The 25,558-nt window shown below is 38.5% G+C and overlaps 1 protein-coding gene across 15 annotated transcripts in view; it reads right to left on the reverse strand.

Moving 5' to 3' along the window:
* The window catches only part of caska (calcium/calmodulin-dependent serine protein kinase a), a 143,891-nt gene that overhangs the window by 43,294 nt on the left and 75,039 nt on the right, over positions 1–25,558 (reverse strand). For all 15 annotated transcript variants that reach the window (XM_053234598.1, XM_053234596.1, XM_026912842.3 and 12 more), the window contains exons 3-5: positions 7,502–7,607; positions 5,066–5,143; positions 4,297–4,369 (exon numbers count right to left, since the gene is read on the reverse strand). In XM_053234598.1, coding sequence (XP_053090573.1) covers positions 4,297–4,369; positions 5,066–5,143; positions 7,502–7,607 — 257 coding nt within the window. The remainder of the gene's footprint in view (positions 1–4,296; positions 4,370–5,065; positions 5,144–7,501; positions 7,608–25,558) is intronic.

Genomic DNA, 25,558 nt, shown 5'->3' on the forward strand with positions numbered 1-25,558 from the left:
ATTCTAATCACATGAGTCTGTAATATATTTCATCGTGAGAATCAGCAAGGGTACAACCAAACAAAAAGGATACAATGAATGATTTCTAAGAATGATTGCTCTTTTTAAATTGGATGCAATAAAATGTCGAATAGAACTCTTCTTCATATACAGGAGTATGCTAAAAGGAAATCCGGTCACATTGCACATAGGACTTCCTGCACGTACTTTCTTTAGCATGAGTACAATAGATACAAGCCAAAGCGATGCATTTAATACAGTGAAAAAAATATCCATGCTGAATTGCACAAGCAAACTCTTCCTGTTCATTTCTTTAACTCCCTTCCTATTAGTCATTAAAAGTATAATTAGCAATGTAATACTGACCATTTTCCCAACTGCTCCATCTGATCAAGGAGGAGAGGAAAAGCAAGACTGCTGTAGACTGGCTAAAGACGAGGTGTGTGGAGCCTCCTGACTGAGGTTCGGGCTTAGGAGTGTGACTAAAAGTATATGAAACATTTGACTAGACCACGGATGTATTTGAGGAGTGTTTACTTTTCAGCAACTCAAGTCTAAACACATCCCATCTAGAGCCGATAAAATTTGAGAAAGATGTTCCTTTTTTTTTTGTGAGAGTTTGTCAGCATACACAAAGCTGTAACCAACAGCCGCTGTAAGCCGTGACATTTCTGCTTGTCTATTCTGCTTTTGTCGTCTCCTAGTAACAGCACTGCAAAATGCATCATACTAAGTAAAAGAGCTTGAATATGGGCAAATATCCTGAATTTAAGTAATATTTCTCTTTATTAGATTGTTTTTAAACAAATATAAGCTTCTTTCTACACATTTCTACTTATCTTATTTAAAGCATTTAATAATATAAAAATGATCAATAGAAATAGGCTTAATAGCCTTATATTCGTTATATAATGTTATAATAAATATGTCATAACAAGAAATATGACATTTCCCTTATGCAAGATATTTTTACTTGCTAAGATATCATTTGTGTGATGTTGACAACTGTCACAAAGGGTAAGTGGATACAGATGCAAATGCAGAGAGTGAGTTTATTAAAGAAACACAGGCAAACAAATCCAAATCAGAAGGCAAGGTCGTAATCAAGAAGCAGGCAAAGTTCATGCGATGTGCAAACCAAACAGCCAGGGCAAAACCAAAACACAAAACCCAGGGAGCGAGCGAAGATAATAACCAGAATAGCAACAAATAATAAACGGCTTGGTAAGTCAGGTACAGACTGAGCGTTACTTCGCAATGAGAAAGTGAACCAGAGTCCATTAAATATTGTGAGGTGTGACTGTTCTCAGGTGTGGGTGATTAGTAATTAGATCAACCTGACTGAGTCCATCATTGGGAACTGTAGTCCATGACGGCCATATCTGTAAGCCGTGCTGTGTTATGGGAAACAGAGCTCTCTGAGTTTGTAGGTGTTTCCTGACATCGATTCAGCAGCAAGTTGGAAAAAAAATCTGTGACCCTGAGTGTCAGTGTGTATTTGCATGTCATTTGTCAGTGTTCCTCAATTTTTCAGCCATCATAAAAAAATCAGCCAGGGAGCCCAGTGCTTTGGGAATATATGAGGATTCTTAAGTCATAAAGTTTATCCAAGACTTTTCTCTTCATGCACAGCTATCGGTGTGTGCTCTTAACTTTAAGAGCTTGTGTGAAAGCGAGACGTGTTGCTGTTCCTTATTTCATCAAGTCTACAAAAGCTCATATCCAGTGTGTACCATAATAATGTTTTTGAAACGCTATGATAGTGTTTCCAATGATAGTGGAACTATATGACTGTATCTCTGCTTGTGTCATTTTTTTTTTTAATAAGAAAATTGTTCTGGTATATCTAGCATGTCCTGAAGCTCATATTGCAAACCTGATTAAAACTACGCTCTTTATGTATGCTGCTATGTCTGCGACTCACACTCTTCAGTTTACAAACTGCTTCTCTGAGTGGTTTTCTCTGTGGAATAATGTTGTTAATGTTTTACCATGCGAAAAGCACCCATACAGATAAGAGGAACTACCACTTGCTGTTAATGAAATACTTCATTATCCTATTGTTTCAAGCCTACACACTGATCGGATCATTTCTGCTAGCACATTTTTTTTTTAACACACACACACACACACACACACACACACACACACACACACACACTTGTACACTTGCTGGACTGCTTGAATGATGACATATGGAGATCTCCACAGTCTTTGTCACTTCTTAAAATTAGTTTAAGGAAAGTTCAAACAGCGTAACTCAACAAATCATTCCGAGCAGATATGCAGATTAGGTGTAAATAATATGTACCTCCACATCAGCCCACATTTCTGATTTGCGCAAGAGATATCATGTGCATACTCTTAGTTTTACTCAGAAAATCAGGAAGTCCATGTGGGCAGTGCTGTGGTAAGATCACTGGTTTCTGCAGGGTTATGAACTTGTTCCTGTAAGCTTTCAGTAATAGAGATGCTTTGACTATTAGCATGGATTATTTCTGAATTTGCATCTTGGAAAGAAAGGCACTGAAGTGTCACTCCATTTAGGGGCATTATCATATTACCTTTACCACCTATTTCTGTATACCACCACCATGTGGCACATTCATGAACAATATACTCTCTATATAACAGGCACAGTCATTTCATTCACATGCTGGGCAGAAAAATGACAAAGGTGTGATTATGACATTTGATTGTAACTTTTGGGCCTGTGGGTGATGTCTATAACTTTGAAATGCTTCATTTACATGTGATGCATTCATTCAAACCACTGGTCAGAGGCTCACATTAAATACAAATGCTTAATAGTAATATTAAGATGTACAAAGAGATGCAAAATCAAATGAAAGAGATGAACATTCCACCTGCATATTATCGAAACAATTGACAGGTTGGTCAATTTTTTTTCTATGGCTTTTTCCAGTTCAGTGTTGATTAATAACGTTGTCCCTGAGAACCGAGTTATGAAGCTCCTTCTCCTTCACCAAGATTGCTACTTGTTGCGTGAAATCTTCTCATCCAACGGGAATGTCTTTAATAATGACAGCAGGTGCAAGTTGCACAAGAACATTTATATCTCGTATGCAGATATATACAGCGTTTATATCTAGAACTTCATTTATTTTTATGTAACCTTATGTAACATACACATTTTAATATAGTGTCTGAATATTTTTTCAATCTAATCAATTTCGATTTATATTTTTTGATTCAATTTATAAACTTATCTTTGTTTATGTTTAGGAATACATACTTTTTTTTATTCATATAAGTACAAAGTTGAAAGACATTATGTGTTTAAATTTGAAGTGGATATATGCACTGGAAGTATATTAAATAACAAAAACAAAAATGTCTGAATACTTATTTGCTCTTATGATAAGCAGTAACAGTGATCTGTGAACATTATTTCACAGAACATTTCAGAATAAAAAGGCAGCACTTCTACTGAATAAAAAAAAAAAAAGCGTGAACCTAGTTTGGGAAGTTTATCAGTGGCTGGTATAAAAATGAAGTGTGAATGGTGTGGTTTTGCACTCAGCTTTTTCACTGAGCAAGAATTTTATTGCACTTCCGGTGTACCATAGGTGTTATTGCATGCATGCTTGTGTGTCACCAAGAGTATGTGAATGTACTGTGCATTTCAATGCAAGTGTGTTTAATGTATGTTGTGCAAATTCCTGCCAGGATTGCGGGCATATAGCTTTACGCTCACCTAGCATCTGGGAAGGTCTTGTACATACATCAGATTTGGAAAAAAAAAAACACAAAAAAATAAAACAACAACAACAACAAAAAAAAACACCTCAACTTTGCATACAGAGTGCCCAAAGGCTATTAATTCTGATTTGCTGTATAATAATAAATACAAAAATAAATACAACAAAATAGTTTTTGTCCCCAAGTAAAGGAGTACGAGAATATAATTCGCAGCATGGGATGTAACACAAACTCTGGACACCAATTCAAGGAGATACAAGGTGTCTTTTACACTAGGTTTTGTTTTCTGTTAGTTTCACAGCAGGGGTTTTTATCCCCAGGTTGCCCTAGGATTGATCTGAAAAGGGACATGAAAAAAAGTACAAAACCAACATAAGAATCAAAATGTAAAGCTTATCTATCATTACACACATCCACAAAGAGGAAGGAAACCATCTATAAAACCAACACACCATGGCTCTGAGGAAGGAAATGTGCATGAAACCCAGAGGATAAGAATATACAACTTTGTATGCTGAAGCTTTGTGAACCTTGGCAGAGCATAACTTTTCAGAAAAGCAACACTCAGCCTACCTTTACATCTCGATGAATGATGTTGTTATCATGGCAGTACCGCAGTGCTTCAAGGATCTGTCTCATGTAGTGACTAGAAAAGGTGAGGGGAAAAAAGAAGAGAAACAGGGCACTGAATGTAACTGCACACAACAGCTTCCCCTGAGTGTAAAACATAGTTTGGTTATATAGGTTTGTGCTGGAGGAGAACCAGGTGGCCCTATTTCCCCCTCTGGACTCATTGTTTCTGTAAGATAAACAAACCTCATACACTGAAGGTCAGAGCTTCATTCTCACTTTTATTAGGGTTTCAGATACAGACCATAGGTCTGAACAAGAATGAAAAGCTTTGGAAGAATTTACCAAGCTTGAGAAAGAATCTTTAGTTAGATCACAGTAAGAGCTTGTATAAACCCATATAATTCTCCATTATCTAAGCTGATTTTTCTGATTTAAGTGATAAATGGTAAAAGGAGGCAATAGAGGCTGAGGAGAACTGAGAAGGAAATCAAAATATTTTAGTCTTTGTGGTTCGAATGCTGCTCAATACATCACTATAATGTGCAGTTCTTTGTGGGAAAACCATCTGTCAGAAAGGTCCTTGTGCAATATCATACTGTATAATTACTCTGGTACTGTGCCAAAGTGCAACTGTAGTCTCTGCGTCGCACTTACTATCATAGGACAGATTTAAACAGAGACCGGTGGTCCCCTGACTACTCGATTTAGGACTTCACTACGAAGAATGAAGGTTTTTGTCAGCTTAGGTGAATGGCACAGGTATGCTCACCTGGCTACAGCCTCACTGTAGACAAACCCAGCATCTGCCCTTTTCACAATCTCAAAACAGAGGTCTGCTCCATCCATACTGAAAGAGAGGAAGACAGAGAGAAGAATTTATTTATCAGGACATAACTGAAATGTCTCAGAGTGGGGGGAAAAAACAGATTATCCAAAGAGAAAAGCAGAGGAGCAGTGGAAACTTAGTGTTTAGGATTCTGTAACATCGACTCGAAGCCAGAAAAATCTTAAACCACCCCTGAACTCTAAAAAAACAAAACAAAAAAAAACAAACAAACACCAAAAAAAAAACCAAAACATAATTTTCAATGTTGAATTCTGATTCTACAGGTTTGTGTTTGGGTCTTCACATTTTTCTATTTGCAACAGAAACTTTCACCAAACTTCTATATTTATAATAAAAAAAAAAAAAAAAAAAAAAAAGAAACTCACACAGGACCCTCTGTGCTAAGTAAATGGACTAGCTAACAGCACACCCCACTAAATGTGTATTCATTACATTTAGTGTTGTGGAACATCCACAAAACATCTGAGTCCCTGTTGTTCTAAGAGCCATAAAAAGCTTCTCTTTTCACTGTGGGTTTTGCAGTTCCCATCTAGAAATCAGTTTTGCGAACTCAGTATGTCTCGCAACCAATCTGCCAGCTCTGCTTTCCAGAGACGTGAAAATCCAAGAACCAGCAGCTGCACTTCACCAGATAAGAACCCAGTCTATATATACGCTCCTCTTATATCTTTCTGATGGACTGTGACATACAGAAATATTCTGCATATTTAGAAGAATATCAAACAGAAGTTCCACTAGTAGTGTATATATGCTTTTGAACAATGTGAAGTGATTGGAATAACAGGGAATCAAAGTGGCAACCATACATGCTAAGCTGCTAACCTTAGTTTCATTTAATGTGACTAGTAATGAGATATTTTCGAATGCATAATAGTAGAAGCCATAAAAATCTCTCAGGAACCATAGGTTTTTAGTCTGTTGCATCCAGCACATCTGTTCTACACAGCCTGTTATACACAGCCTACACTTTTAGAAAAGTCTGCCAGCAGCAGGGCAGTGGCTGACAAAAAAAAAAAAAAAAAAAATACAGATATTTATTTGCAAGACTGCAGTAAAGTGGTGTCTGTCTCACCCCGGTCTTTTGATCCATGCAGTCCATCCTACCACAGCTGAAATATTAATCTTCTAATTGTGTTATTAGGATTTTCCCTAGAACAGCCAGGTTACTGTTTATTACTTTCAGCTAACTGTCTAGAAAATAGTGTTTTTAATACACTACAGTCCTGCTGCTATCTCAGTCCTGCTGTAATCCAAAATTACTTTACCATGTGCTCCAACATGAGGTTAGCTACGGCTGGTTATGTAACATGTTAACATGTAACATTACGCTGCTCTGTAAGAGCTACACACAAAGAATGCCTCTGAGCAGGGGTTCTCAACTTGCTAAAAGCAAGGACCAGTTTAAATGTAAAAATAAATTCCACTGATCCCTTCAGAACAGATTTAGTTTATGAACATAATCCTTTGATGAACTGTTCAAATATTAGGCTCATTATTCAAATATGCGCAACAATATTCTGGTTATTTCTCAGAGCCACATTTTATTTTTGAGTTGTTTTTGAGTTACTGACATTTGAATTAATTCCACTCAGTTCAAGTGACCAGTTAATGAGGCTAATAACTACACGATCTCAATAATAAATACAATAACTCTGATAATGGTGCATTCTGATTCACACTGACTGCTTATTCTCCATGGACCCCACTTTGGCATTAGCAGAACCACTGCCATAGAGAATGCTAATCCACTCCCTGTTGTCCATCTGTGACCTCTTGCTCTTTCTCCTAGCAGGGTTATGATGGGATGATCTTATCATCTCTGCAGTGAATTTCCTTTTTAAAGCCTCCACCCTAGTATCATTTCTAGCAACCACATTTGCTACACCTTAACCATTTCAGAACCTTTTTTTTCTTTAGTGCCATAACAAAAGCAACATGGAGAATCTATTTTGAATATGTATGTATGCATGTATGTATGTCTATTCGTATGATAAATAAAGAGAAAAATGTGATTTGCAAGGAGATTGAGTGGAAGCTTTGTCACTCACAGTTACCATCAGCTCTCTCCAAATGCTTATTATAATGTTCATGTACATGCTAAACAAATTACAGCAGTGACACACGACACAAGTTATGAAAATCACATAGAGGAATGTATCAAGCATTCGGAGTGCAAAAATAAACACGGCTAGGCAAAACAAAAAAAAAAAAAAGAAAGAAAGAAAAGGAACTGAAAGCACACACAACAGCACAGTCTTGCCTAAAGGGCATCATCGGTAAAGCGCTGATTTAGATTAGATGAACACAACACCCATTTTAAAGGCAAAACAATCAAATATTTTAAAGCAGGATACTTACAACTCAAAGACCATGTAGAGCATTCCATCTGAGCTGTAGGTCTCCAGCAACTCCACGATATGGGGGTGTTTAAGCATGTGACAGATGCTGGCCTCCCTCTTTAGGTCTAGAAAGAGAGCACAAGAGAGCAGAAGAAAGAGTGAGTAAAAGACAAAGAGCCAAAACACTGTAATGTTCCTGCATACAATGTTACTTTAAATGCATGTGTTCCGTTTGCTTGTATTTTTCTTTCAGTTTTATTTATCAATGAGTGATTTTTTTTTGGTTATTGAACCATCAATTACTTAATCTTGGAATCAAGCAGGAAGCTGCAGTGATGGAAAAGGACCCTCTCAAACACAGATCAGGTGAGCTACTAATAAAAAAAAACCCTCTAAACTGGCAGAGATAATAAAAAGTAAATATTTTGTCATTTCGTCCTGGTTCTGTGTTAGGTAAATGCATGAAGAAATCTCCCATAATCCCAAAGTGGGAGCATTTATCTGAAAAAAACTCGGCAAATAACACTAGGGAAGAGTCAGACGTGTGGAACAGCACCAGACGAGCTGATAAAATGCTGCTAATGTACAAGACAAGATTCTGCACATTGCAAAGATAAACAGATAAATGAAAACACACATCAGACACATAAAAGCTGACTTGCTGGAAGCTAGTCTTGGTGCCATTTTTCAAACAACAGAAATTTGATATGGCAGTAGGGCTGTCACAAATTTAGTTGACGACTATTTTTCTTAGACATAACCGTGATGAACAATTTAATTAGGGCTCTGTCAAACTGTAAAAACAAAAAAAACAAACAAACAAAAAAAAGAATTAAGAACTACAAAGGGGAGACAGCACAAATTTAAATATATAAAAACCTATTACTGAAATACACAAATATGTTACTTGACAAAATACACACAAATGCAAAAACTATTTAAATGAATAAATGAATATACAATTCTGTAGCCATGTAGTAAATCATCAGCACTGCATTTTAGCAACAGTGTTACAACAAAGTTAATTTAGACATAGTTTCATACGGTTATTTGATCAAATGATCAATTTGACCCAGATTAAAACATGCTAGTGCAGGAATATTATTATTTCAAGAAGCTCATTGGGAATATATGTTATGTGCATATGTTTACATGGCTATATATGAGCGTGAAATATAATGAATAATCCAATACTCCCAATCAGCTCCAATGATCAGGCAATTATGGAAAAATTCAAAAGATCAACCTACATGGAAGACACTCACACACTTCTGTCAAACAGGCACAGAGGCGTGCGGGACTGTGTTTTAAAATCTCTCTCCCACAAGCTCCAGCTGTTATTTTTGTTTGCACCCATCTGTGATATTCTCCCAACATAGTTCATTCTATTTCCCAAAACAGAAATGAGTAATTTAAACCACAGAGACCCTGAACGGGATAGTCGTAAAGCGAAGATGAATGAATGAACGTTGTTAACCTATCAGACAGTACCATGAGTGCACTGTACCTTATATGATATGCTCCCATGTTAATTACACGTGGTCTGTCTTTGTCCCGTGAGTTACGCATCTGACCACCCGTTCCTGCCTACATGAGATTAAAAACATCCCAGGATCCCTAACACACACCTCTAGTACAGACCACAAGGAGGATATTACCTGGATTCACACTCTTTAGTACTACATCAGGTCATTTCTTTCTCGCTCTGATTCTTCAGCATAACATTTCAATTACTTGTGTTGCACACCACTGCAACTTCATTAATATTATTAAACACTTGGTGGAGCTGTGGAGCAGAGTAAAGAACATGCATTGGACCTGGCAGAACATTTCATTTGGCACTATGCAAACAAAAATTTAAATGTGAGCCACATCCTTTGGTATCACTTCCCAGCTCATCCTCATAATACTCAGCCTTCATTGTCTCTCTCCATCCTCCTCACTCCGTGTATCTGTGCAGCGGCTCTGCTTTCTCTCATGCTACCCCCACAGCAGATGACTGAGGGGTGACACAATAGTGTAAAATGCTAGTACTATGAAAGAGAGCTTCAGAACCACAACAGACACCAGAGATGGATATTTCTAAGACTTATAAGGCTTAAGTCGGCTTTACACTGTACGATATTCGGCCCGATTGTCAGATGCAGGCACATCGTAAAGGATAATCTTTGCTCGAAAGTTGAGATTGGTGGTCTTAGAACAAATGTCATAATGTGACATGCTCCCCAGTGGCCGAATTAGTGAAGCTGCAATCACAGACAGCCAGCGACAAAGTTCTGACAGTGTCCGAAAAAAAGTTTTGCTTAAAATCCCTGTATGAGACCGCTGCTACGCCGCTCATCTAAAAACCACCAATAGGAGGACGGCATATGATTACACAAACTCATGGGACAACTACAAACACAATATTGGCCATGACAAAACACAAACAAAACAACTGGGATTTTCTGTGTATAAATACCTGTGTGGACATGAACTTCTTTCAAAGGGAAAACAAATGAAAATTTGAAAGCAAGAAAAACAAGAAAAAGAAATCACAGAATTCAGTCTCAGATTAATCATGTTATGTTTGAAATGGTAGTGGCAGGTAAATGAGATATATTTGCATGTTTGCTGACATGCCCCAGAAAATGTCAGTGGTTGGTCTAATGTCAGATAAATAGCCTCTTTACTGGTGTTGTTTAGTGATGAAAAATATCACACTCTCTAGCGAAAGCTCAAGTTTTGAAACTCTTTACCAGTGCTAAACTGATGTCAGGTTACAAAGGGTTGATGCTACGCACTGTGGCTTTCCCTAATAATCTGAGCACATCAGAAGGAAGCGTCATTTGAGGTGTCATAGCTTTAAATTGCAATTTGTAATGTCTCCCATTTGCTAGCTGCTTTTTCTCATGTTGCATTCAATACACTCCGCAAGTTTATAGCAGCTCTCAGTAGCAGCTCTGTACAATAAGAACACAATATTGTGCTAATGACCTCTTAAGAGGCAGAGTTAAATAATACAGACTGACTCAACTCTGACTCATCATACTGACAGCTGAACAGAGCAACAAAACAATGAGCGAAGCGCTAAGGCTCACATGCAGGTCTACAACCACACGTGCATGTACGCAGGCACATGTAATGCTTACACCTAAACCTAAACCTAACCTTAGCCTCAGTACCAAACGAAGAGAACCTTCTGGCTCTTTTAGTTTCTTTTTTATTTATTTATTTTTTTAAATAAAATCTTTTTCGTCGTCGGTAACAGCCAAACGCCTCCACAAGGTCCAAACTGTCAGACAGTCCCATCCTTTTGTAGACATTTGGTCCTAACAAAGTCATACCCCATGTGGAGAACAGTCTCTACAGATGAATTATGAAGCTTTGCAAAACATGAAAAAATGAAAGATATAATCACTGAAAGATATAATCATATTACAACCATTCATGTCAGAAGACAGATAATAAATTGCCTATGAAAAATATAAAAGAGTTTTATAAAACATCCTGAATGACAGCTTCACATTATATTAAATAAATAAATAAATAAATAAATAAAAAGATTATTTCAAGCACACTGCCTCCTGTCTCCGTGATCTCCATGGTCTCTGCCTCATCCGTTGTGAAAAGGGAGGAGTTATAAAAGACTATAGAGCAAGCATCATTGGACTAGCCTGCTGATTTATTGGGTATTGATAAGCTATAAAACGAGACACTGGCTCGAGTGATAAATGTCTCTGCCTCTCCTCTCTCCACTATTTAAGGTTCATCAGTCATTCACCTCAGGCTGGATGTAAGGGAGTAGATTAGCCTATAGAGAGCTTTATATTCAAATTCCTACGGATACAGTAAAACTTTTATAAGCTGCTGTTTTTGACACGTGTAGCTCCGTGCAGTGGCTACAACGTGTCTCATGTGTTTTACATGCAAGCGATGTGTCAAGCCTCGGATATAAGCCGAGTGTGACACTGACAAGCATCCAATACTCAAACACTACCTTGCTGAAGTGTAAATCCGCTGCTGGCAGCACACTGCTATAACTGAACAGCAAGAATAGTTTGATACTACAATAGTTCTTATCTAATATGGAGCATATTGTGCGTAAAGGAAAATAACCCAGCCTTTATATGTGTGTATAACACACACGCTTTGCTGTCTCCTGGTGAGATTATCTCTGTCTGTTGAACCGAGTGCTGAAAGTGCTAATCGCACTTGTGGACTCAGTGTAGATATCCTGCTGGCAATATAGAGCGTGTGTGTGTCTTTTAGAGGACTAGAGTAATATCACAGTGAAAAGAGCGCTCGTTTCCGACAGGACTCAGTGAGAACACAAGCACAGAGTCATTCTTCTTAGGGTGAAATCCTCTCAAAAGGAGCCATGCTCCGTTAACACAAGTGCTAAGCCAAATCTGAACACTCTTTGGTCAGTTTCTCCACAGAAGCCTTTTCATAAGCATCAGGCTGGACATGGCCAACCACACCACACACACACACACACACACACACACACACACACACACCCCTTAGTGAGAAGCTTTGGCCGGAGTTGAATGAGCTGCAGTTTCAGAGTGATAAACAGGGTCGGCTATAACAGAGGAGAACAGGAGCTGAACTGAAGGCGCGCGTCCAATATTCAAACAATAACTCTTATCTTCGGACAGCTTACACACACACACACACACACACACACACACACAAAACCCCCTGCTGTCCTTCTTCTGTCCCCAGGAGCACTGCCCCACTTTATCTGCCAGAGCTACACCTGGCATATGTAAGCAACTGCTTAAGCAAAGCAAGAGGAGAAAAAAGAGAGAATGTGTGTTTGATGTGCAGTAGCTTTAACATTAATAAACCTACACATAGAAACTGGTAATGTGATCAATACACGTTATAATGAACTGAAGCACAAACATAAGCACAATTAAGTCTATAATTCCAGGCCCCGCCCAAAAAAAAAAACAAACAAACAAACAAAACAAAAAAAACCTTAGTGCTTAAAATACATGGCTTTAAAATTTTAGCTTATGGATATGTTCAGTAAAGATGATAAACACAGGACTTTCACACTATAAAATGAACCAAGGCCAAATTTTTTGACTTCACACTGAAATGAAGTCCTTTACACTGTATTGTCTATATTCTGTTACAAGAGTACCTAACGCAAAATGTTGGCAGCTAGTCTTAACATGGGTCAAGAATCAAGATTTCTACACTGAAGTGAGGGCATTGGCATCTTATTTGATCACCAAATTCAGCCACAAGAGCACACCAGTGCCTGGTGTTCAAGTTCATCCTAAAAGTGTTCAGTGGGGTTGAGGTCAGGGCTCTGTGCAGTCCACTCCAACCTTGGAAACCATGTCTTTATGGTCTTTATCGCTTTGTGCACAGGGGCATTGTCAGAGCCCCTTAGTGAAGGGAAATTGTAATGTTACAGCATACAAAGACATCCTATCCATCCAATTGTGTGCTTCCAATTTTGTGGTAAGAGTTTGCTGAAGGTCCACTTGTGGGTGTGTTGGTCAGGTATCCACAAACATTTGGCAATATAGTGTATACTGAAATATCTCTCTTAATGTAGCAAAAGAAGTCTGAATAACTACATGTTCTAATTTGCATTCATTATTTTCACCTTTATTAAAAGTTGAAATATCAATTTTCTAATTAAAAACATTTAAAAAATGTTCCATGTCAGTAGTTAACAATTTTCAACATTAAAATTATCAGTCATTTTGAAATTAAAAATAATCCAAAAACTAAAGTTTATGATAAAATTCTGAAGTGGCCCCCTCCAGATTTTCTTTTCTTAAGAACACACAATTTACACCTTGCATTGTTTATGCATAAGTTGCACTTTCTGTTACTGTAACTCTTGAAATATGTGTGCTTGATGCATTCACCAGCTGACCAGATTTTGCAGCTATAGCCTAAAAATGAAAATGTTACTCTTTGGTGTTGTAAGATTAAATAAATGCATGGGTTGGGATCGGTTATTCAAAATTATATACTAAATACCAAAAATATTTATTTAAAAATGTTTCTTTCCAGCATTTCAATCAACTAATACTACAGAACTGTTAACTATACTTAATTAAATAACACTAATATGATACTTTTTTTTTTATTTTTTTGCAAATTTATGTCACATTTGAACAATGAACAAGGAACTATTTGATGTTCCTGTGTATTGCAATTGGAGGTACACTTATTGTTTTGTTTGTAGTTGTATGTAGCCGGGGTTTTGGGGGTTAAAAGTGTGCCTTAGCAGAGACGCACAATGCAGTTCATAAATGAATTAACTTTTAATAATGTCCTCCGCAATATCGCAGCCATGAGATGCAAAAGATAGGCATGAGAATATGGAGACCATCACTCAGCCTGACATGACAAATAAAGAAGGGTAAGGGGCACACCCACAATCTCAAAGCCCATTTAATGCAGTACCCCACACACACGCATGCACAGCACCATTATTTTGAATCTACTAGGAAGTACTCACAAAAAAATGGAAAAGACTGCAATTTTTCCTCAGTATCAGAATTTGCCTCTCAGGTAAGCACAGATACGTGTGAGCTGAGATAAATGGACAGAGAACATGAGAGAAGAAAAGAGAGAAATTCTGTACAAGTGACTGAAATTGCTGCAAAGTCTTGGAATAACCACTTACAGACGTTTTTCTTCAACCTGTTCAAATAAACTATTTGAAACCATTCAAAAGACTATGCAAGCTGTCATGACTCTTAATTATCCTGTTTTAAGTCTGTCAAATCAGTGCATGCTTTTCATTAAAATGCAGCTTGATCCCATCAAAACACCACTGCACCTGAGCAATTAGGAAACAGAATGGTGGACTGACGCACACATACACACACAAACACACACACACGTCTGCACAGGGCTCACTGGGTCCCTGATGGCTGTGTGGCTCTCGACCGCTGGATTGAGAATGTGTGAGTGTGGATGTGTGTGCATATTTATCTCAGTGCAGTGTAATTTGACGGTGTTAAATGCATTTACTCTCCACAGTCATCTTTGGCATGTGAAGCTTTTTACTGCGAATGTGTATTATCTTGGGAAAGGTTAGTCATCATGCATAAGCTAGTCTCTGGGTCAACCAGTATGAGATTTAGACTTGGCTAATAAAATTAAAGCCTTGTGTGTGAGAGTATGTAGCAGACAGCAAGTACTAGAAGGTGTTCCAGAGAGTGAGTGAGAGAAAGAGAGAGGGGGTTCCTGAATGTTCACCCTATCATTGGGCGAGTGCAAACACGAACCCTGATGATGCCACAGCTACACCATGCCAATCATGCGTGTCTGTGAGCTCATGTATGCAGAAGAGGGCAGACTGCACTTTCCACCGTGTGTGTGTGTGTGTGTGTGTGTGTGTGTGTGCAGCAATTCAAAAAAATTGTGGTTGGCTGGTTTCAAGCTTCTCAGAAAAAGCATGTTAGCCTTCACGCTTCCCTGTTGGTAGCTGTTGTATGATGGGGAGAGCTGGCAGGTGGGTGGGAATTGGCAGGTATTCTAAACCTGTGGTCCATGATTCTTTTATGATATTGCACTGTTTGCTATCAGAAGGCCATACTACTATCAAATTTATCATTAATTAGTTATTAGTTATTATTATAGTTATAAAACAAAGTGACTGAAACTTGAGTTTATTGAATTTAACTGCCATTTTAATAAAAATGGAAAGGTACTACTCATATGACAATCATTCCAATAAATAAATATGATGGTCCATATCTGTGTTGATATGAGGCAGACACTGAGGTAAAGCTCATGCCGGGTAAATCTCTTGAGGGTAACTCTGTAGACTCAGACATGACTCCATCACTGTTCATTCTCTCTCTTATATTCATTCCTGTGATAACACCTTTCTCATAGCCTCAACAGAGCTGAACCAGAACTAGCTGGAGGGAAGGTAAAGGGAGAAACAGAAAAACACAAGACACCGCTAACCAGAAAATAAGCTATAAGAGTAGACTCTGAGCCCTAGACATATGAGAGAGAGAGAGAGAGAGAGAGAGAGAGAGAGAGAGAGAGAGAGAGAGAGAGAGAGAGACATGTGTGATGGTCTGCTCAAAAAATATGTTGGGAAAGGGTTAGTTAGAGTGATCTGGTTACAGTAGGGGGAAATCAGGTTTTGCTATGAGAGTCACATATACACACAGACACGGACACAGACACGGACACACACTGTGATTAATAAAATGCCACAGCTCTCATTAGAGGAAATGCACAGGGTTCTCAAGTGACTGTTTTACTGTTCATTGCTTTAACAAACAGATGGCTTCTGTCTGAGAATTTCACTAAAGGGATGGGAAGTAGCATCACCAATGCATTAAATGATAATTTACCTGTTACTTCAGCTACACAGTTCTCTTTTAATAAATGGAATAAACATACGGAATATAAGCAGAGATGTATAATGTGAGAGAGGCGTAACAGTACTGAGCTGTTAGATATTACAGTTAGTGATAACAAAAAAATATTATTGCAATACTTGACATCGTAATTATACACAATATGTATTATGATGCTCAGTTTATCCATGGTTAATGAGTGAAACAGTGCTGCAGTATAGAAGATTTCCATTGGTGCAATATTTAAGGAACACACAAGCGGTAAAAGATTTTTTATAAATCTTATTAAATATCCAGCAAAATCACGTGCTTTTAGATTTATACAGAGAATAAAAAAAGTGTCCAATGAACTGCGCTGTATCTTTTGGCAGTTCAGTACATCATCCAGGTAAAAACTGGGACCATTTGAGTCACAGGTTCAGACTGTGTGGTGAATTATGGCCAATACACTTGAATAGACAAATGTGACTGAATCTTATTTGAAGATCACATACATATTTGAAATAACGTCATATGATTTTATGTGCTTATATTTTGTGGTAGCAATGTGCCATCAGCCTATGAATGTGCAGACCAAAAAGATGCCACATGTTTCTCATTTAATAACCACAGTCAATTCATCATGTTGAAAGATAGTATCCAGGATAAATACGCAAATTGAGCAGCATGGGTCTGCTCATTTATGCTTAATATTCATATCAATGCCGGTGTGCTCGTGCTGAGGTCTAGAGGATTTTTTTATTTGTTATTCACTGAAGTCAGTTGAAATGAACGGTTATTATTGCAAAATGGATTATATACGGGGGCAGTCGTGGCCTAATGGATAGCGAGTCGGACTTGCAACTCGAAGGTGAACCTGAAGGTCGTGGGTTCGAGTCTCGGGTCCGGCAGGGATTGTAGGTGGGGGGAGTGAATGACCAGCGCTCTCTCCCCCCCTCAATATCACGATTGAGGTGAGACCCTTGAGCAAGGCACCGCAGCAAAAAAAAAGGCTGCCCACTGCTCCGGGTGTGTGTTCACGGTGTGTGTGTGTTCACTTGGATGGGTTAAATGCAGAGCACAAATTCCGAGTATGGGTCACCATACTTGGCCACAAGTCACTTCACCTTCATATTTGTGTAAACGCACAGTCTGGACTGTTATTCCGCTTATACTACAGCAATCTGCAAGCAATTACAATGTTTAAGTTATTACTGAAGGACGCATCACACATTGTGAACATTTATAGCTAAGACTTAATGTTGTGGAACGTCCACCAGACAAGTTAGTTCCTCTTTTACTTACATTATAAAGCTGCGATAAACCATCATCTGCATTTGCCTGCCTGTCTATAAAAAAAAAAAAAAAAAAAAAAAAAAAAAAAAAACAAAAAAAAAACAGCTTCCCATTTTACAGAGTAACCGGAAAGCCAAACTCCCCTGTTCTGAAGATTGACAAACTTTACAAAGCACCATGACTGTTACAGAGCACGGATACCCGAGACTCCTTTCATAAACATTAATTAAACATCTCCATACAAAAAACTTCACCACATTAACAAATAGAAACAACACATTTTTATAATTATGTTTATCATCAGTCTTAGATTATGTGGATATAACAGATATAGAAACAATAATGTATTAGAACGAGCACCTCAGTATAAACCTATCATTCACGTTACAGCTGGAACACACTTTCATACAAAACACATTCGAGAACTGAACCACACTGTGGTATAACAAGGTTTAATTACTTCTGTATGAGAAAAATTGTTCAAGTGTGATTATTAAAGACAATGAGTGAAAGAGATTCAGACTCCAGTAAAGTTGCTCAGTATTTTATATTTGTGAGACATTCAAGAACAAGGACGCTCTCGCTTGTTGAAAATAATGGGAAATGCACACATTATTTATCGGTATAATATCTTTACTCATGTTCTAGTGTTACCAATACAAAAAAAAAAAAAACATTTTTGGGAATAACAAGAAATTTTTATCAAAGATTTTATTACAGTGTGTAAGATGTGAATCTTTGCAGAATGCCTGGCCAATATTAAACACTGAACATCCTGCATCTGCCTCAAATCATTACTTTGATACCATCTCATCTAACCTCAAAATTATGTTAGATAGACTCAAATCTGCAACAAGAACTGTGTTTGCTTACACTATTGTTTCAGCTCTTCAGAAATAAATTAAAAAGCATGACATTGGTATCCAAACTGAGGCATCTGAGCCTGCGCAAATGCAAAACAATCAAACAAACAAACCAAAAACTAGTAATTTCACGGTTTTTACAGGTTACTTGTTTTGGATTTAAAACTGAGGAGAGGACTGGGTGTGGTGGCGGGACTGTGGAGTCATGGTTTGGGTGATGACACTGTGAGATCTAGCATGTTTTATATACAAATAGGAGATACTACAGCATCCAAACTCAGAGTATTAAACATTGGTTTCTGTTAGGTTATTGTCCCTCCGCTCTCTCCCTTGTCCACTTCCTCTCTTGCTTCCTCACTCTTTCCCCAGAACCAAGCTTTGTAAATAACATGTGGGATAATTTTTAAATAGAACAGCCATCTCACTAGGCTGATTTGGGGAATGAGGTATAAAGACCAGTATGAGAACAGCTGAACAATACTGTATGATAAAAAGTGAAGTGCAAGCAGAAACTATTTTCCAAAAAAGGAACCAGCATTTCAAAAGGAGGACATCATCAACTACAGGTTGTTTGAATTTTATGAAGATTAGGTACACAGTTGCTCTTCACCAGCTGATAATTTACAGCTGGACGCAATATGTTCAACGTGTATGCTGGCATGCTTACTAGACATTTAGCAATGAGCTGTCCACACATTAACACATCACAGCAAGGAGGCTGAGCAAATGTCAAGGATCTAACAATCAACAGCATTTGAAACAGATATAGAGCTGGGGTCAGCACTGTTTTAATGCTAGCCATATCAATGTGATCAGTGATCAGTTTGTTCCCTATAGAACAGCATTCAGCCACAAAAGATGAAGAGTTAACGGTCTCCTGGCCAAGCCTGCATATTTCCCTCTCCAGATAATGAGCCATGTATGAATTCGGATTGGAAGAGCAGAGATCAGTAAAGTAACAGTAAGAACGGTGAAGTCCAGCCAGGCCGAGGCATGTAGTGGTACAATATGTGCTTCCCACAGCCCACAGCTCAGTGTTCCATTCTAGGTTTGTGAAAGCCTATACACTGCTCAATTTCTCTCCTCAGGAGAAAGAGAGAAAGAAGGCCCCTCAGGAGCCTCTTCTGTCTTGCAATCTCAAGACTGGACTATGGCATCATGCTCCTATCAGGCCTGCCCCTGCATGCCATTAGAGCCTTACAATTGATCCGGAATGCAGGTGCATTCCTTGTTTTCAATTTTCCAAAGGTCTCCCACACCACCCCATTGCTGCATTCCCACGACTCGATTCCTGAAACTACCCGCATTCAATTTTTTTCCCCATTTTCTCCCCAATTTGGTCACCTGCCAAATCCCACCCAACAACCAGCTCTCCCCTATCAGACCAACCACCAGCCAGTCAGCCGCATCTTTTCAAATTGCTGCAGCGTAACACATTCAGAGAAAATCTAGGGCTATCTGCCCTCTTATGCATACATAAGCTAACAGACACCCACAACTGGCTATTGATTGACAGGAGAAAGGGAGTATGCCATCCTTTCCACACAGACAGCATGGCCAATTCTGCCCTCTTGGCTGCCAGACAAAAATGGCTATGGCACAGTCAGGATTCGAACTTGCAGTCTCTTGATAACACTTTTCTGTTGCACCACTCGGTGGTCCTCTGCGTCACATGTAAAACACTGGTGCTTGCCTACAAATCCAAAAACAGACCAGTCCACACCTACCCAAGGACACTTATTAAACCCCTGCCTGCACCACATTCTCTTCAAGCTTGACTCACCATCCCTCAAAACACAAGGAGAACTTGCATCAAGACTATTCTCTGTGCTGGCAGCCAGGTGATGGGATGACTGGTTTTGCACTGGTTTTGTTGCTGTACTAATACTAACTTCCCTCTAGCAGGGATTCAGCTTGATGATTAGCTTTATGATTTTAGCATTTTTAGATCCTGACCTGTTTGTACTAGCATGAGGATGTGTTGTTGATGGATACTACAAAGTACTACTGTAATTCAATCTGGAGATGGGTTAAATGCTGTAAGTGCAATATTAAACAGTAAAACATAGTATAAAATCTGATGGGCTTCACATGGGCTAAAGCTCAGGATAAAAATCCCACCATTAAATCCCACATGTGAAGCGCCAGGAGGCAAAAAAAAAAAAACAAAAAACAAAAAACAAAAAACAACCAAAAAAAAAACCCTCTTTTGTGATACAGCCTGACAAAAACACTGAATTTCAGTAGAAACATTTCCTGTCAACTTGTCTTGATTTAGGACTAGTTGGATACATGGAGGCACCCCATTCAATAATAGTGTATTTGTTCCCTTTCCCATTTACTTGGGAAATGGGAAGAGAAAACCCTCATTTCATTAAAATTTCACACAGATTCTTTTAAAGAGTATCACATTTAAATAGGCGCTTTGCTGTGAGCCCTAAAGGATTCGATAAGCAGAAGTGTGAATACCAGACAGCTTTGAGGTGGCTGCTATGTGTGAGGAACAGCTATAATAAGCAGCTAGGAATAGGAGTGGCAGCTAGGAGGAGATCTGGGGCTCGAATTTTCATGACATTGCAAGTAATTTACTGGTTAATGTCAGCATGTTGCTACTTTGCTTGGGAGCAAGTCAGTTTGTAAAAATTAAAAAAAAGCTTTTATGAAAGTGTGCACAAGCTTCGGTTTCAAGCACACGTGTGACCTGCCTTACAAATATGTACCATTTCATCCTGGCTTTGTGTACTGTACAGAAAGCCATTAAATCCATTAGAACTAATATTACTATATTAAAATAAGAATTTATTTACATACTGTTCAGCAGCATAAATGTTTTAAGATACCAATAGGATTCTCATTCAATTAGTTCTGTGCTGAAAATATGATCACAATATTGTTGACAGATCCAATAACTGAACATATGCCTACATATAAAAATCTGTTATGTGTGAAGTAGTTTTTTTGCTGTTAAAGATGGTGTAAAGCTGGTTATCTAAATGAAGTGCTTGTGTACAAGGCTTTAATTTTCCTGTAAAATGTAGTGATTTGTTTTTTTTTTTTTAAAAAAAAAAAAAAAGAAGGGGGGGGGACAAGGGGGACGGGACGGGACGGGACACACCCTTTAGTAATTGCACATGAATAACTTGAATATCAACTGTGCAATTTTGCCCATATTAGTTATTTACCTTCTCCACATTTTCTGTTGAATGCCTTTCAAACTCTGCACTAAGTTGTTATCTGTATCTTTAACCCCATGGCAATCTGCTAACAAAGAGCACAGGACTACCCTCTACTCTTTTCAGAGATGAAAAATTGTAAGAGGAAATGATACAAACTGTTGGCTTTGTTTCTGTAGAAGCTGTTGCCAGCTCTCTCTGTTTATTCAACTGCAGATTATTTTTCATAACTGTACTTCTCATTTTATAGTTTGTCTTCTTTCTCTTCTCTATGTTTGCTTCTGAAATCAGTGCGAAGCATCAAAACCGGGAAAAAAAAAAAATCTTTGTAGCAAGTTCCACTCAGACAGTCATGATCATAACCAATAATTCAGAGTAACATTTTTAACTCTGAGAGGATGCCATGGCAACATCTGGATCCTACCTGAACTGGAACTACACACATGCAGAGATGTCTATGAGGAGTAGTATGCTTCTTTCTTCATGTCACTAAACATGATATTGTGGCTTATTGCAGACTGGCTTACTGGAGCTTGGCTGATGTTTCTGGCCAAACCCTGCTCTGGACCAGCCTCAGGGCACAAACATGGCATAACCTGCCATTTTTCACGACACAAAGCAGTCACTTACAGTATCAGTGAATCAAGACTATACTCTGTACTGGCATCAAGGTGATGGAATGAACTGAGCACTAAAACAAGTACTAAACATGCAATTTATATAACTTTCATTAATAAAAAGAAAACAACCTAGTTTGGTACCTGTTTTAACTCCTCTTTACCAGGGGTTTATTCATTCATTCATTCATACAAGCATCTTCATTAAGGGCTTTATCCTGGTCAGGGTTGCTCTGAATCTGTATCCTGTCAACACTGGGTATAAGGATTTATAAGATGGGATGCCAGTCCATCACTGGGGCATATTCACACACTCATTTATACCCAAGATCCACCTCCAGGTATGTTTTTGGGAGAAAAGCAGAGAACCTGAAGGAAACTCGTATAAATATGGGGAGAACATGCCAACATACCAGAGTTCTAGCTTAATGATATTCTACATCCCTGACCCGTCCATTCATGGAGGCCATGGAGTACTTATACTGTAAGTACTTCTCAATAGGGGCATCTGATAAATGTTGTAAAGCCCTGCATACTCAGCTAATATAAAAACCTGTTCAGTGTCATAAGAAGGAAGTATGCATTATGGGGGCACAAACAGACAGCAATCACTATCTTCCAACCCTCTCTTGCTCTTCAGTGATAGATAGGCTGAATACATCAGATCATTGAGATGCTCTGTAATTGAGACTGAGTGTTGAGTAAATTAAAAAGTAAGATGGAATCTGTCCATTCAGAGCATGTCCATTTGAATTGGACTCCCTGGAGATGTCTCAGTGTGCATATGAAGAAATCTACCTCTTCAGTGTCAACCTTTTAATGACTCCGCTCACAGGCACCATACTCCCACAGCCGAGCAGACTGCTTCACTGGCACAACCTGAGACGCGGGCACTAATAACTGCATTAAAAATTCAAACAGTGCTAATGAAAAGCCACAGAGGCAACCAGGGAGATGAAAGGTGCAAACCATGTGCCACTATGAATATGATAATATTGGCACATGCATTAGGAACAAACGTGTGATCAAATGCTTATATACACAGTGAGATGATGTGTGGGGGTCTAACAGGGTTAAAACAAAGAATCTACAAATTTCTAAGCTCCATTTATGTGCTTCAAGTCAACTATGCAGAACAGAGTTAGATGGAGAAAAAAAAAAAAAACATCTGACCTGTCTAATATTTTTTTCGGTTTCGCAACATTGTGATAAATGAACAAGTTAGAGAAAATATTCATTAATATTCACAGATTTAACTCAAACGTGGCTGCTCAATAAAGTTCACTAAACGTGCGCTGTCACAAAAAAAATGTATTATAGATTACTTGCTGAAACCTGAAACCAGAGTGGAGCTTCAGTGAGGATGATGGCGCTTGTAGGACTTAATACGTGGCTGTTTTGTTGAGCAGGGATGGATTTTGGGCTTCACAGAACCCTGTCTCTCAGGCTCTCCCTCCCATTGCGCTTCAGCACATTACTCCCATACGAGGCCACTTCCTCTCAGGTCAATTCCACTGTTTGAGATTTCGATTACCGTGCTCCATGCTTTCACTCCCCACTGGCTCACAACCAACAAGAACGCATGCTGAGTGACGGGGTCAGTGAAAGGACACGCTAAACTGAGTAAAAGCCTTCACTGTTTAACTTTTGTGCCCCAGAGAGGAGAAGAGTGGTCTATGAAATATACCCGGCACTGGAGGCAGACCGTCCGTGAGTGTTTTATTCAAGCCTGAAGAATGGAGAGAATGTAAATGAGAGCATCCAAGAGCTTTGGCCACTGAGCAGAGAGAAGAGAAAACAAACCTAGTGTGTCCCGCTATGACAAATGGATTTTTCTATTCACTGTAGGAAAGAGAAAAACAAGAGCTGGCCAAGTTTTCTACTGAAAATGCTGGACAGCGTGCTGATTATTGAGCAGCTTTACCCTTAGAATAACTTTATGTGTGAGACGTTTTAATGTGTGGTCAATGAATAATACATCACAATATGAGATACAGAAGGCCTGGAAAACATACAGAAACATAATTTGGTATTATGAAGGTTTATTGCTCAATATTTTAACCAGTAGTTATAGGATATGTGTGCTGTGCAAAAAAGAGCCATTCAGTTATAGATGAGAGAACCTACAGGATGATATAATGCAATTCTCAGTGCTAGAAAAACAGAAAGCAACATCTATCCTAATCAGCCATCCAGCACTCCTACATTCCTCCCAGGCTGGGCTTGTTATTTTATCCAGACTGTGCATGGCTACGCTGTCGGCTTCAGTTTGCTCTCTCCTCCATTCTGCCCGGCTTCTTTACATCGGCTGCTCCCACAAGCCCCTGACTGGATTAGCTGCTCGACGCGCCTTAAGCTCAGCTCTTGACTCAAGCTCCTCACATTTCGCTCTCCATTAACACTTTTTCTGCAAGTCTTCACACTGACAAATTTATCTCCTTGACCGTGTTTGAAACACTGACGCTGCATACCAAAAGGAGATTCCCTCAACAACAGCCAAGAACAACTGGTAGCAAACGCAGTTAACAAGTGCATGAGAGTTCACACATAATTTAAAATTAAATAAAGTCGACAGCTGCAGTTAAAGGAAAAATCCACCCTGCATGACTTACATATTAAGCTTTATAAATAACATATGATCTTCAGTGATGTCCATGATGTATTCTGTAATGAAATTCTGAGTGGACTTTAGTTCTTTCATTAACATGTTCCACTATTTTCACTATTTTTGGCTAATGGATTCCTACCTTACCCACAATGCTGTTTGTATACCTGCTGACAGTGGAGTCAGTAAGCTTTAGCTCTCGCTTTATGTCTACCTAAAGAGCAGTGCAGCAGTGCTTTAGTCCTTTAGTCTGTCTAGCACTCTCACTTCCTCATCCGTACTCAAACTGATCAGGTTCCAGATCTTCTACGTGTATGCTAATATCGCCATCAGAGTTATCATCTCGGAGATCTCTATCTAACCGAGCCAAGTCTTTGCCATAACTCAGCGCAACAGAGTCATATAGCTGCACTGCATTCTGAAACTTTGATTCCAATGTTTGCTGTCTCCACGATGCTCAGTTTCACATTAATAAGACATTGATCATTGCTGGAAAATGGTGAGTAACAAAAAGAACCTCTTACTATTTTGTTTTTAAGGAGCTAACAGCAAAACAGACCATTATCCCTTATGTTTAGGATCATTATAAATTTTTCTACTATTAAACACCATTGCAACGGTGCTAACCACTTGTGGTAGTGGTTAGCTAAAATTGCTAACCACTACCACTAACTCCTCATGGGAATAACAACACACAGCATCAACCAACAAATTAGCAACAGAATCATTAAGCACATTGCAATCTAAACATATTTAATGTGTTTCAGGATAGTCTTTTTTTTTTGACCATTTAACCCTTAGGCTCATAAAAAACCCAAGAGAGGTTTTTATTATTTATTATTTACCCCATAGAGGTTGGATGGAGAATGAGACTAGATTAGGATAGAGGAAAACATTGGTCAGGTGTAAAAGTACTAGAATATCACCAAGATTGTAAGCCATTAATCAGTAACTAATCCAAGTCATTCTTGTTCAACAAAGTTATAGTGCTGTAGAAGACTAGCACCACATCAATCTTACAGTTCAAAGACATAAACTGTGCAGGGGGTTATGAAAATTATTGTTACACTGCAACTCTACTACTAACGAAACTTCTTTTGGGCATATATACACACTCAGAATAATGAGAGAAAAACAAAAACTTTGCGCTGTCTAATCAACTACCACCTGCCACAACACAAGCCAAGCTGATTAATCT

Source organism: Pangasianodon hypophthalmus, chromosome 5 (assembly GCF_027358585.1).
Source record: "Pangasianodon hypophthalmus isolate fPanHyp1 chromosome 5, fPanHyp1.pri, whole genome shotgun sequence".
Taxonomy (NCBI): domain Eukaryota; kingdom Metazoa; phylum Chordata; class Actinopteri; order Siluriformes; family Pangasiidae; genus Pangasianodon; species Pangasianodon hypophthalmus.